Source organism: Monopterus albus, unplaced genomic scaffold (genome assembly GCF_001952655.1).
Source record: "Monopterus albus unplaced genomic scaffold, M_albus_1.0 scaffold122.1, whole genome shotgun sequence".
NCBI classification, from domain to species: Eukaryota; Metazoa; Chordata; class Actinopteri; order Synbranchiformes; family Synbranchidae; genus Monopterus; species Monopterus albus.
Window position 1 is genome coordinate 293,416 of NW_018128002.1, and position 15,111 is coordinate 308,526.

Below are 15,111 nucleotides of genomic sequence, written 5' to 3' on the forward strand. Positions count from 1 at the left end.
CCCTCGTACTCTCACCTGCTTCTCCTCTCTCTCCATCCTCTTTTCCACACCATGTCAATACCAACGTGCAAAAGTCACCCTGGCAACAGAGAGGCAGCAGTCGATAGAGAAATAAATAAGCAGAAGAAAAGGGAGAGAAGTGATCGAGGGCAGAGGCTGGTGATTCACAGGGTTAACTACAGGCCAACATCTCAGAAGCACACTCTAAATGCTGCAAGGTCTACAGGGAGTGAGGCCTCTGCTTTCTTTTGCAGTCTTGGTATGCACGTCTGTATTACTTGTTTTCTCTGGGTTGTCATTATTCTTTCCCTCCATCTCCCAACCTTTTTGTGCTCTCTCCTCCCTTGTGTAATATCTCTATGTTCCTTCTACCCGCCCCCCTCTCCCCACCAACCCCCATGGGGACTGAGATGAGAGCACACAGGCACTAGGGGTTGTTGAAACCTTTTTGGACAGAGGCGTCACTTTATATTTACCAGTGTTTGTTGTTTCTGTTTGGGGAGAACCTGACACATCATTAGTGCTGAGTCTTCAAGACCTAAAAAAGCTTTCTGGCCTCTCATTGACTCGCACTAGAAAATACACACACATACAGACGAACCTAGACATATGCAAGGACTTCAGCAGTGAGTGGCAATCCACAGGAAAAGAGCCACAGGCATGCAGGAGGGGGACAAAAGGGCTTTTGTTGTTTAGTGTGAATCCTCTAGCCAAGTCATGACAGCTCCACTATCCTGCATGTGTATTTCTGTATGTGTTTGGGCCAAGGGTGGGTCAGTGGAGGCCTACACATGGCTCCTATCAGCCGGTGCCAGAACTCCAAAAATGGACAGCCCTTCCAGATCCGCCACGGACTCACAGACAATCGACGGTTCTGTGTTTGAGACGCAGGTGGGGTGTATTTCCTGGACGTGGGACTGATTTTTCAGGCCCCGGGCCAAACAGAAGGGTGGCCTTTGTCTCTAAGCTCAATGACACTGCTGACTAAGAAGGGACTGAAGGGCAGTGGGAAGCAGGCGGGAGTGGGCTCTATTTGTGCATGTTTTCCAAAAGCTCTCCTCATCCACCGCTCCCCAGCAGATGTAAATAGAATAGTGATTGAATGCATGATGAGCTAATGTGGTGTGTCTGTGTCTCTATGAGAGGGGAGCACAAAGAACTCTTGTGTGTATTTTAACTGCCATCCATGGTGCAGACTGTTACAAAGAAGGAAGTCAGTATGCTGTTTTTCTTTCATAATCTTGAGCTTTATAATCTTTGCAAATACTTTGCACCAAGAAACCATGGATATATTCTTGTTTTATCAAATTATGTTTCTTTAACAACTCAGTCTTTTTTTTCTGCCTGCAGGTCAGTGACTTCCTGTCTGGCCGCTCCCCACTCACCTTGGCACTGCGTGTAGGTGACCACATGATGTTCGTCCAACTCCAGCTGGCGGCACAGCAGTCCGGCGGTCCCCAGCTCCAGCACAGACACCTCATCACCCGGAGCAGCGCAGAGACTGCAACGGGACAGCCCACAGGGCAGCCCCGTGTCCCCCACCCTCACCCACATTCCCACCATCACCCCCATCATCCACACAGTCACCCCATCCCCCACGTGTCCCAGCCACACCCTGTACCTTTGTCCCCCTCTTCTCCAAGCTCCCCTTCCTTCTCCCTGCCCTCCACGCACCACCAGCCGCTACTTCCCATGTACCACCAGTCACCCCCCTCCACTCACTGTAGCTCCCCTACTCTTCCGCCCCACTCCCCTTGCCCATCCCACATCCCTGGAGGTCTTTTCCGCTCTCCAGCCCATCACCATCATCATCACCACCACCACTATCACCAGCCTTCCTCAGGCCAACCCAGCCATGACATAGGCCAGGCCAACCCTGTAGCCCCTGTCCTCTGCCCTGAGGTAAGCCTAAAATATACTGGTGGCAGTCTTTATTAGGTATTTAGCAGTGTTGTAGTATTTGTGTCCATTACTCGAGTTCAGATTTTCAGGACTCGTGGCTCAACTTGGACTTGAGCACTGATGACTCAGACTTGGACTAATTCCACTGCGTTCGGACTCTGAAGTTGGAGACGAAGACTCTGACTTTTTACTTTCTTTCTTTTTTTTTGGTAATAGGCCATAACAATTTAGCATAAGTTATTGATATTAAAACCTGTTCACCTGTACCATGCTCTGTCCAGCACAATTGAAGCATACACTCTGCCTTTCTTATAGGAATTTTAAGTATCAGATTGCTGAGAAATATAGTGATGCAGTGCACTGATAGAAAGGTTGGAATATGAAATGGTGAGAGCTATGACAAATGTTAAACACATGTAGCCCTTGGTGACTCTGACCTGTGTATTGGGGATTGGATTCAGACTTGACTGAGACTCAATTTGTACTCAGCTGAGGTTATTCTTTGGTGACTTGGGCTTGACTCAGACACAAACACTGGGGACTCACAACTTGACTCAGGCTCAAAGTTTAGTGACTCAACCACAACACTGGTTATTAGTTATTAACTTATGAATGAACAATGGAGGGGATGAGTTATGACCTGACTACCATGCACACACTTCAATCATCGGCCATAAAATTGCTTTGATTAGAGGGATATCCTAGGAACATGAGGCTGAACCCATGGCTTACTCAGGTCTGGAGAAGGTTTGCAACAAGATGTGTGTGTTTGTGTTTCTAAACCACAGTGGAGTTTCAGTCTGCTTCACAAGTACATACAAACACTCATAAATAAGCCAGGAGGGCATGACACCAAATGAGCAGTGAGATGTACGAGGTAAAGGGGACGGTAGATAGGTAGATAGCCTGAGAGGAAAAGAAGGCAAGAGAAGCAGATTTAATCAGTCAGCTGTTTGTTCATGTGAAGACTGATTATTAATCTCACTGTTGTTAGTTATTTATCATTAACCTTCCCAACCATTCATTCAACTTTGGATAACTCCAGTCATCTAACACACACTTACTTCTCTCCACCATCCAAATTTATTTGCTGTTTATACTTTCGCTTCCTCACTGGGCTCCAGCCTATGGAAAGAGAATAAGAACCAGATGTCAGTAGACTCTGTGGTAGAATTGGTTCACAACAAGAAAAACTGAAAGGCAGACCAGTTTAGTAGTTAAAAAAAAAACAGAAATGGCTATTCCTCATATGGCTTTTGCATGTGCGTCAAACACAAACACAGAGACCTTTAACTGGATTTCACTTTCGGGTGTCAGCTAAGTGATCCAGGTTAAGCCAAGGTGAAGAAGCAGGGTTGCAAGTTTGGTCCAATCTCAAGTTTAAGATATCCTCTGTGTTTTGAGGCTGCAGTTTGGCAGAAGGCTCAGGTTTCCTGCTTCCTGGGGTTTTTTATAAACATCAGCTTGCACTGCATAGGTTCTATACATAGGGCAAATACAGTTACATCACCCTGAAGGAAAAGGTCATTTACATAACTCAGGAAGGCATCTGTATAATATGTCAACATTTTTCTTCATGCAGATGGGTTCTCTTTACAGCTTTGGCTTAGAAGATTCATTATGTGCCCAAACATTTTTCTCTAGGCAAACTGCAGCACCAACAGCCCTAACAGTGGCACCAGTCCCTCACCACGCTCCCGTAAACCCGGTGCCATCATTGAGAGCTTTGTCAACCATGCTCCGGGAGTTTTCTCAGGGACTTTTTCAGGTGAGATGACACTGAGCTGTCATTAAGATTTATTGCCACTCTAAGCAATAACCCTGCACACACTGAGCTCCACCTAGAAGCCTCTTCCATCAGAATTTCTACTTTGGACTTTTCCTTCTTTTTATTAAAAGCTGACCAGACTTTTATTGTAATACTCCTTCCATCTTTCTTGCTCCCTTTCTTAGGCACTTTGCACCCTAACTGCCAGGACAGCAATGGGCGCCCCAGACGAGATATCAGTACCATCCTGCAGATTCTCAATGACCTGCTAAGCGCCACACGTCACTACCAGGGCATGCCCCCCTCCCTCACCCAGCTCCGCTACCAGACCCAGTACGGTTCTCCCACCTCCCCGTCCCCTTCACCACCTCCTTCACCCCCAGTTTCTGGCATGACGGCCCTCTCTGCCAAAGCTACCTCTGTGCCTGCTGGAAGTCCTAGCAGCCCTCCGCCGACTCTACATCCACTGGTGCAGTGCCAGAGTCAGATCCGCATGTGCAAACCCCCTGGTGAGTGAATCTACTTCACACTCCCTCTGCTCAGGCAAGCATATCATGAACACAAACAGAAACACGCACACAGATGAAGACATTGTAGTTCCCTTGGAACTTGTGAAGCAGATGTTCCTGCAGTTGTCACAGTTTTGGCTTTGTGTATATGAAATCGGTGCAAAGTAGAGCCTGTAATTTTCCTGAGCCCTTTTTTCGCACTGCAACCTACTAAAGAATTCATTGTCATCTTTGGTTTTCTGTTTCTTAGCACATCATGGTTAGATATCAGTTCTGTTGGGATGATTTTGCATCATGGTCTTGTTTCATCTTTAAAATACTGACAAAGCAAAGACAGAAAAGTCAGATTAAAGAACAAAAACAGTCGTGTATATCTCTTCTGGGGTTTGAGGCAGAGGAGAAGAGGAAGAGACAGGAGAGGGGGGGGGAAGTCTTCTTAGTAATGCAGTACACATTTCTCCAGACCTGTTCAGTCAAGCTTCACTTGTCAGATAGCAGAGTTGGCTTTGTCTTTGTGCTCCAAGGAGATAGGTGTACCCCTTCAAGCCTGGGCTGGGCTATGTTTAGATTAGATTAGGCTTTGCATGACTTAACCTACCTCTTAAAGAAGGGCTGCATCTGTGGCATGTAAGGGCTGAACAAACCTCGACATACCTGTGCCCTAGGGCTGGGCTGGAGCAGTTGCTGGAGTTGAAATGATAATATTTAGGGACTGGGCATGGATGTTTTAAAACCTCCTTTCCTTGCAGAGACACAGGATGTTGTGTGTCACACAGATGTCCACAACTGATATAATTCAGTCAGTGTTGTAAGGTTACACGCTCTGTGCTGAGAGAAACAGCATTGTCCTGTGCTGCCTCCTTATTTCCTGTTAAGGACATCAAACTAGTCTTTGGTGAGCTGCTGGTAAATTTTGTCTGCCTGCAGAAGGTCTTGGAGTTCAGTGTTTAATGTTTTTTTTTTTTTTTTTAAGCAAGAGTGGACATTTCTGCTGCTGTACTTTAGCTTGTCAACTGCTTTATCACCTTCTGTTTCAAGCAGAGCATCATGTTGTTGCAGCTAGACACAGATTGACTGAGAATGTCCCAGTTTCACCTTGGCCTTATAAGTGTTCAGTAAACACTCTAAATAACACTGTTTTCCAGATTCAGGGAAGACCTCTATTGCTCCCACCTGCATTCTCCTACTCTCTGTCCCCTCGTTCTTCATCCGCACTAACAGCCTGTACTGCTGTTTCCCCTGTTCATTGTCCAGAAACAGCCTTGTCTGTAAAATCCATCTCTCTGTCTTCTGACTTATCACCCCTCCCCTTCTGTTTCCATGTCTGTGTTGTGCATCAGTGCATTGTCTGTGTTCATTTGGCCTTTATAGATTTATTCCAAAAATGTAGCTCTGAAAAGAATTTGCTTTGTGAAGTAGAGGGCAGTAAAAGGAAGGGAGGACACAGAAGACGGGGGTTGTTAAAACCAAACTGTAAGCCTCCATTCATTGCTTGGGTGTTTATATCCTGTCTGTCAGTCTACTAACTGTGAAATAATAAAAAAAGAATGGTTGAAAGAATAGCCTGTCTAATGCCCTTCTTCCAACTTTACTGCCTACATGCAATCTCCTTCTCATAATACACCCTTCCAGAAAGTGATGGGTAGCCATCACCAACCATGCATAGTTTAGCTCACTGAGACAATGAATGTGCTGCCGTGTCTGTGTGGACAGAGGCTGCGTGTCTATTTGTTTCCTGTTCCACATGATCTTCTAAGGAAGCCGATGACTAAGTGCTCACAGGCAGTCTTATCAGCTGAAACCTTATGGAAGACTTACTGGACTTAATGCTGCTGCTTAACTGTGCTTCACAGAAGCCTGCCTTCATTCAGCTGCAGGAACAAACTGCATTTCCCATCTGCCTGAATGTGTGTGTGTGTGCCCACAGTATAACTCAGGTTGAAACAACCGCTTGAAAATGTCACATAGCTTGGCTGTCTCGTGAGAGCCTGTACCCTTTTCACTGCAAGTTCATATGCGAGGGGGAGAAGACAAGCGTAAATAAAAAAGCTTGATCATATACACATGCACTTGCCCAGAATTGCCTGGTTAAGTGCCCTCTCACTCCCGGCCCAGCCAAAGCCATTGTGCAGGGGCCAGGGACAGGGGCTACATACAGGGCACCAGGCCGAGCCATTGTGGGGAAGATGAGGGGAGGGCTAGGGCTGCTTTTTAGTTCAACTTCCCCTGCAGCTCTCTTAGTTCACTGCAGGCACACAGAGAGGGGCAATGTTAGCTCAGTTAGCTCTGAAAGCATCTCCAGCACCCCACTCTTCTCTTCCACATCCCTTCACCCACCATTGCCCCCTTTTGTTTTGTCAGGTCATGTTAGTTTTATGCTGGCGGTGACTGGACAGGCCAAAGGGGGAGGGTGGCTGAGAGAGACACAGAGAAAGATCCAATGCGCTTAACCTCACTGAGTCCTGTATCTAAGCCCTGACCCGCTTGGCCAAGTCACTGCACATTATTCCCTTTCGTCACACATGGAGGTTTGGCGTGACACGTGCAGCGGTAACGCACAGCACAGAGCTATCTAGCAAAGGCAGCCATTCACATCAGGTGCCCTTTTCTTGTCGATGAGGCAAGCAAGAGAGAAGGCAACAATGCAAATGAAGTCTGAAAGTTGTTGAAGAGCTTGTGTCCCTGCAGGGCTGTCAGTGCCCCTTCACTGGTTGTCACAACATTCATATTAGGTTCCATTTGATTGGTCGCTTTAGTTTATGTCTGATTAGTTGGTTTCATTTTGTGAGGGTGAAACTGGAGAGCTTGTTTGTTCACCGATAACTCAGAGTGCTTCCTCTTTATCTCTGGGCATCGAGCCATTGTTCCTGAACTGCATGACTTTGATGGATCAGAAGGATGTGAAGTGTTTGGTCTGATTTGATGGAGATCTGTTTATTTTTCCATCCACCTAGCCACTGAAAGAAAGAAACACAACCTGCTTCATGTTTAGCAGTTACTACTGTACTGTGGCAAAGTTTGAAAAATGTCACAATATTATGGGGCAGTTTTGAACCTGTTCACCTGATGACAGCTGCAATATTTTCCCATACAATAATATTGTGACAGCTAAACCTAGACATTTGGATTTGACTTACAAAAACACTCTCTCACCTCTTGACTCACACGTTCATATTTCATCACATGATTTTAGTGGCTTCAAAAACTGCAGGTTATGCTAATGCTCGAAGAAACCAAGGCTGACTTCGCTGCAATGTGATTTTATTTCCTCTTCTTCCTTTTTCTTTCTCTCTGTCCACCCCTCCCCTTTCCCTGGTTCCCTGGATGCTGAGCAAACACAATGTTCTCTCTGTAAGATCACAAGACTTATCAAGGCAAACAAACAAACAACAACACTAAGACAACTGCAAATGAAGGCCAATCTTTATACAATCAATAAAAGAAGAAGCTCCTTTAATCTCCCCCTGCATCCTGTACACTGCAGCCCTCCTCCCTTTTTTTTTTCTACCTCCATCCTCTGGCTCTCCTCCTACATCCACCCACTCCTCCCACCCTCCCTCCTGTGTGCTCCCTATCTCCGTCCTCGCTGTGTTGCTGGGCTGGGCTCAAAGGCAAGGAAAACTGACTGACGCATCGATTATTCATAGATCACCCCTTCTTTCTCTCTCGCCGTCTGTCTTTCTCTGCAGTGCTTCACAAAGCATATACACATATTTACAGGTCTTGTGTCAAAGTCTTCAGAGGGGAGAGTTTGGGGATGGAAAAATGTGCTGCTCAGGTTTAAGTTTTGGTGTGATTGGCAGGCAGGGGAGGGGTAAAAAGAGAGGAAGAAAAGACTGGTGTTTCCTCCCTCTTTGTGCAAGTGACCTGCCTTCTGTTGGACATCTTCCACTGTGCACTTCTAAGAAATGATCAATTGTTGCCTCCTCATCTGTCTTTTCTGTGTCATGCAGGGTTGTATATGAGCATCTCTTCTCTCTCTCTCTCTCATTCGTTCTCTGTGTGTCTCACCCCCCTCTCTCTGGGTGCTCTAAGGTTATTGTGCTCACGTCAAACCGTAGTCTCTGCCGCCAGGCTACAGGCCAGCCTGCATGTGTGTGTGTGTGTGTGTGTGTGTATAGTCTGTCCTTCTTAGGCAGCCCTAATAATAGCCCTACTGTCATAAACATAGTCTGGAGATCCCTGCGGCCAGCTGTGTCCAGCCCAGCTACCCAGGGCTCCGGTAGTGATGCTGATGAATGGCCCCACACACACACACATACACCAAGCTTGGTGTAGCTCCAAGCACATTCCTAGAGCTCTTGCCAAGCCAAACTCCAAGAGCTCCTACAGCACCACCAAACTACCCTTTGCACCATGTGTATCTATTTGTTCTTAGGGTTTCTTAGTAAATGTTCCTCTGGAAAACGGAATGATGAGAATTTATAGTGTGACACTCCAAAGGCAAATTGTACCAGACTGATTTTGTCTGTAGGCATGTGTTGGCTTTGTGCTGTTTCATTGTGTACCGCCATATTTCGACACAGGCAAGGGGCGGTTTCGCCTTTGGCTAGCGAGAGTGGGGGAATAAGGGGAAGAGGGAGGACCAGAGGGGGAACAAAGCCTTCTGGCAGCGTATATGGATGTCACATGGAGCTAAGGCAGCGGACACAATGGCTCTAATGTAGGAGAACCCTCTGATGTACCGCCTCTTCTCCAAAGATGACATGCTACCCTCATACACAGACCACACTGCATCTGGATGCACACACATACATTTGTAACATATTGGCAGGAAGTGGGAAAACCCCCAGTTTTTTTCTGTGGCTGAGTGTAATGAGGGAGTATTCTTCTCTGCTAACTTAATGCCACTAGAACATCCTTTCTGCTTTCAGAAAGCAGCATTAAGGCTGCTTGATGGCAGTTTAGTTCTTTAGTATGCACTGCCAGACAGTGGGCAATATTTATAGCTGGAGAAAAGGCTCTGTGCTGCTCAATTCGATAAGCAAATGAGGGAAAGTGGTAAATTAAGCCCACACAGAGTCCAGAATTCATTCCGATGAGGTTGAAGAGCAGAGGAGGGCCCAATCGATTTGGGAAAACTGCCACCTACGGCTGATCCTTTACCCTCTACCCTCTTCCTTTGTATCCTCCCTTGCCCCTGGGGGAGGAATTCCTTAACCCACACCGGCATCCCCCTTCTCTTCCCTCCCTCCTTCTTCACACTGCCCCACCTATCTGTCTCTAGGGAGACAGGGAGCTAGAGGAGCAGGGGGCCCCTCTGTGTGTGTGTGTGTGTGTGTAAGGGGTGAAATGGGTGGAAGAGGTGAGGGAAAAGAGAGAAGGGTGGGGGCTTAATAAAAAAAAAAATAGAAGAAAAAACCCAATCTCTCCCTGTCTCTCTCTACTTACAATTTCCATTCACTTTCATTTTCTATTGAAAGCCAATAGCATTGTCCTGGGCCTGAGATGGATGGCTGCACTAGAGCTAAGGTTTAATCAATAGGTCTTTTTAATTTGCCATCGATCCACGTTAAAAGCTACTGCGGCTGTTGCTGATGCTGTGTGTGCGTGTGTGTGTTTGGGTGCGTGTGCTTGTGTGTGTTTATATGTGCATGGGTGTACACACTGTGTATGTGTTTTTGTGTGAAAACATTATGTACTCGAATGCAGATTTGAGTGTCTGTGTGTGCTTCGGTGTGCAGCAGAGGCCGAGATGGCCGCTGTGCTTCGGTTTATTGACATTCTAGCCCATTATTTAATTATTTAATTCCCAGACAGATACTAATGGAGCTGGCTAATAGATTGTGGTTGCTTTCCCTTCCTTCCAAGCTCCTGAATATATGCATAAATGGAATTAGGCTTGAATCAGCCCCTGTAGGAAAGCATTCACAGTGCTATGCAAGGCCTCTGCCTTGAGGCTGGATTCTCCTATAGGCACATCAACAGCTAGAAATGCACTTAGGAGCACATGCGGTCATCATGGCATGTCATCTGCAATTATGTGTTCAGATATCATAGGCAGCTCTAACATTGTGCCATCTCTGCCTTGTGTGCCTGCTCAACTCACATACAGTACTAACATACACACACAAATAATACATACTGACATGCTTTTCAAACCTGTCGGTGTGAAATCTGTTGATTCTAAATGTACTAGCCATCATATAAAAAGAACTCCCTGTATAAACCCTTTCTCTTCTCTCTCTCCAGGTGACCGTATGCGCCAGACCGAGAACCGTGCAACTCGCTGTAAGGTGGAACGTCTGCAGCTGCTTATGCAGCAGAAGCGCCTGCGCAGGAAGGCCAGGAGGGACCAGCGTGCTCCTTATCAGTGGCTGCCCAACCGCAAGGCAGGACGCAGCAACAGCAACAGCAGCATGTCCAGCGAGGGCTCCCTTGACCTGGACTTTGATGATTCGGTGTGGAAGCCCGACGTCAAGGCAGACTTGAAGTCTGAATTCGTCATGGCCTGAGCCATCTGATCCCTCATGCTAGGGGTTAGATTCAAAGATGTGCAAAGCATTGCTTGGGATTTACTTAGCGATATCTCTGAGGGAGTTGACTGGCAGGAGATGACACAAAACTGGTCAAAAACAGAATTTGTCCTTGTGACTGGCATCTGTCATATGAAAAAAAGACTCCCTGCAGACTTTAATCCCATATTGTCCTTCAAAGATGACCTTGTGAACAGCAACGATAGCAGCAGAACTTCCTTGTGATGCTTTGACTCGGACAGGCAACAACCGGACTTAACAATGTACAAGACTTTGTAGGGTATGACCACAGAGACCATACCTGAACTTGAGCATAGCAGAATTCAGTGGGTGGTGGTGGTATTTTCAGATTTTGTTTTGAAGGTTGTTTTTTTTTTTTTTTCAAGCACACTCTGGACAGCAATGAAGAGATCCACTGGCCTCAGTGTTTCCTAACCACAAGAAAGGCAGAACTGCAGAACTATGGATGATTATCCAATGGGCATTCTTTATCAATCTCAAGCAGAGAGCCAACCAGAGTACAGTTTTTACCTGTTATGGGGTGGTTATACTTGTTTTTCTGTTTTTGTTTTTCATTTTGAAACATATTATATTTTATAAACAATAATATGTAGCATTGTTCACAAAGCATTCAGGTTTTCATATAACAGTTCAAAATAGTGGTTGATTTGCACATTTTCCTGATTTATAACAGCTGGTCACAGTGTGCAAAAAGGTGGAGTTGGGGCCTGAAATAGAACAAAAAATGAATATGGAAGTATTGATATCAACCTCAGTGACATAGGGTATTGATAGGAATGACTAATGAATAAACAAAAATGAATTAATATTAACAGAAAGTGCTTTAGAGGATTTTAAAATCTTTAAAATGTATATGGAAAAAGCATATCTATTTTTATTTCTCTTCCTATCTGCTGTTTTCAAAAAACAGCAGCCCTCTGTGGCTTTAGTCAAGTTGTTGACTACCAACAAATACATCCATTCAGTCAGTCATTAACTCATTCATGAATTATAGTCATCTAGCCACAACAAATGATACGCAAAGATAATTTTTATCCCACCCGCCTCATGTCATACAGACCTAAATGGACTTGTTGAGGGTTTGTATTGGTTTGTGTACATAAATGTGAAACTTGGCAAAGGTTTATGAGGGTGCGTGTATGTTTGACTTTAGTGTAAATTGATTTAGAACATCTTGTGTTTTGTCTGAGTTGTCTTTTCCTAAATGATAGTTTCCCAAATCATGAAGATCAGCTGAACTGCAATGAATGCATGGGTCACTACTTTAGAGCGTAACAGGATCACAAAACAGGATTGATTCTCAGTTCTCGGCCCTACGTCCTTATGATAACAACTCTATTTTTTATTGGCAAAGAGGGAGAAGAAATGGAATCTGTATCCAGCATCATTATAGTGCCTCCACCAGTACATCCATTGACATATCAGGTTAGGCCTTTCACAGCTTTGCTGCTACACATGAGAATTTCAAATGGGGAAAAAAAAGGAAAAGTGACTTTTCTTTGCATGCAGAAGGGTGATATTACACAATTTTTTCTATTGATGGAAGAAAAAAGAAACTGGTGCTGTAGGAATGAAGGTTAACAACATGCATGAACTTGTGAAGAAAATAAACAATGCTGCTTTTGTTGGTTAGGTTTTTATAACTTTTATTTCTCAATGTTAGAACAACAGTGTCCTGCTAAAGTGTTACAACACAAAACCAAAACAGACAAAGTTAAATGTGGACTCACAACTTGCTCAGCACTGAACATTCCTGGTGTGTGACAATGAAGATGATGATGAGCAAAGAGCAACGGACTCTCTTTCCACTCCCCAAACACTGATTTTTACCCCCATGGCACTCAAAGGACCCAGGCAGCCTAGGAACTGTTTTCCTCCATTCCTCCCAGCCTGAACCAACAACCGAGGCTCACGCGGATGTATTCGCAGGGAACCAACAGACCAGTGGATTTACAGTACTGTCCCTCAGACCTGCTCGAGACGGGAATCTGGTCTTGTCTCTATCTATCTATCTGTCTGTCTGATTGATGACCACCTTACCACAATTGCACTCCCAGAGATTGCAGTGAGAGATTACCTTTTTGGTGAACCTCATCTTTTTTTTTTTTTAAGTGGCCTTACCTTTCACTAAAAAAAGTGAGACACTTGGGGACAATGGGGATTTTTTTTCTCTAAACTTTCTATGTGTATCATTGTCAGTCTTGTTGCCATCAAGGCGCAATTTTTGTCACTGAGGACACTGGGCATCTGTTGTTTAGTGCTTTTAGCTGGTGGAGTCTCTATTATGTCAAGGCTTCTGTGCCTTAAAAATGTTGCCCTTGCAGTGTCAGTGTCAGGTTCAAGCTTGTTTTCATTGGTTGATACACATGACTGTAGTATTTGCAGCCACGAGGGTCATAGATTTTAGGGGTAAAGCTTGTTTGAGTGAATTGAATGCTAGTCAAATGTAGGTGTTGTTCCTCAAATGCTGTCTTTGTCCCATTTATTCACTGTGTTGCCATGCTTGTTGATCTTTGTTGTCTGAAACTCACATCCCTCTTAACTCAGTCCTCCCACCAACAAGCTGCAAAAAAAGCTACAAATCTGTGTAACTTATGTTAACTGAAGACGTTTACACCACAGTACTTAGATGACGAGAAACAGCCCTGATTCAGTATAAGAAAGATCCTCTGAGGACTCCAGACTAGATGCACTTCCTGTTTCCTTGGATACAACATTATTAAATGACAATTCATCCCCTTCCCCTCCCAAATATTTAATTTTTTTCCTTTTGTATATGTATGAACTATACTCTGTGTGTGCCTCACTTCTGTGTGAAACTCAAAAAGATGAAACAAAACAAAAAAGACAAAAGCATTACAGAGAGGATTAAAAAAAACAGTATTTTGGTGGATCACATCTTTTAAGTTGCCTGTTCTTTCTTGTAGCCGACTATTGAAAATAACAGGATTCAAGAATACAATTTACAATGTTCTAGCTCTAGACCGGTGTAGCACATGTGTGACTATTAATTTATGAAACCAAAATGGTAACTGTGAATTATGTATTTCTTTGTGCATTTTTTTAAAGCAGGGGAGAAGGTTGTCAGGGCAAGGTGTCAAGCTGATGCTCATGTCCGGAAAAAAAAAACAACAACAACTTTGTTTTTGGTGGGATACAGTGGAAACAACAGCTGTTTCCAAAAAAAAAGAGGAAAAAAAAGGAAAAAATTGGAAAAAAGGAGAGAAAAACAAAAATATGAATATATTTTTTTTTCTTAAGCAATACATTTCAGTGTGACTTGTGATAGAACGTTTTCCTTTTTTTAGGTAACAAATAAATAAAAAACAAAGTGATTACATCAGGTTGTCTCAGTGCATATTCATTACTCACCCATTCAATAACACTGCATGAAAGCTGCTATTCAGCCTTATGTTTCATGTGAGACTATTTCATGAAGTAACATGATGTGAAAATTTTATGAAAGTTTTCAGAATTGCAGTGGAAAAATATTTCCTTCCACTATATCAAAAGCCAGTGTAATTGATGATTAGATGATTGGTGAACCATCTCCACTGGATTACTAAACACAGCTCCTCTCCATCATGTCTTTCACTGGAAAGTTGAATGACTCAGAATATGGGAGTCCTGGTCACATGGTTTTGCTTCTAATTTTGAAACAATTCCAGTATTATGTGCTAAAACAAAGCAAGATCAGAGATGTATTCTTTAGTAAATATGTCTGTGCAGATTACTGAGTTTCAGGTTTAGTTTAGACTTTTGGTTAATCTATGAAATGTTTCTGAAAAGACTCAGGGTTTGTGTGTGTGTGCAGGGGGGGCATTAAGTAAACTGAAATCTTCTCCAGATCGGTGAGTGCAGACCAGCTGAGGATGAGATGGAATATGGAAGTGAAGTGACAGACTGGAGAAGGAGAAAGAGCTGTGCCTCGTGTGAAACCTGCTTCCTGGCACTTGTACTTACAGCAAGAGGTGTTTTGAAGCAGCACTTGTAGCTCTCTCCTTTTGTAACCAGCAAGGCTGAGAACAGTTTGACTTAAAGCATCAAGAAATAGCTTGAAAAAGGGACTGAACATGAAAGGACTGCATGTCAAAGCATCGCTCAGAAAGGGCACCAATAACAGCATACACACTGAGAGAAGCTACAACTTAGCTTGATAGCAGACACTTGCTTCAGCACTTCATTTTGAGTTGCTATAGTGATCTTTTAGGTGATAATAAGTCATCGTGATGCTCATTTTAAAGTAAAACTGAATTAACTCTTATTTAAACGTAGACTGACATATTACACATCTCTTACTGAGGCAAAAATGAGCAGCTTAAAAACTTGTATCTTTGATATTTACCAAAAACACTGTCAGTAATTACACTTTAAAAAGCCATGTATTAAAGCCCGAGAGGCCAAGTACCCTGTGCTGTGTATACCTTCATTTTGA

At 44.1% G+C, this 15,111-nt stretch overlaps 1 protein-coding gene across 1 annotated transcript in view; it reads left to right on the plus strand.

Annotated features, from left to right (window-relative positions):
* The window catches only part of midn (midnolin), a 27,841-nt gene extending 13,856 nt beyond the window's left edge, over window positions 1–13,985 (plus strand). Inside the window, exons 5-8 of the mRNA XM_020612233.1 lie at window positions 1,351–1,902; window positions 3,547–3,670; window positions 3,856–4,179; window positions 10,372–13,985. Of these exons, the coding sequence (XP_020467889.1) occupies window positions 1,351–1,902; window positions 3,547–3,670; window positions 3,856–4,179; window positions 10,372–10,634 (1,263 nt within the window). The 3' untranslated portion in view covers window positions 10,635–13,985. The remainder of the gene's footprint in view (window positions 1–1,350; window positions 1,903–3,546; window positions 3,671–3,855; window positions 4,180–10,371) is intronic.
* Window positions 13,986–15,111: the final 1,126 nt, after the last annotated feature.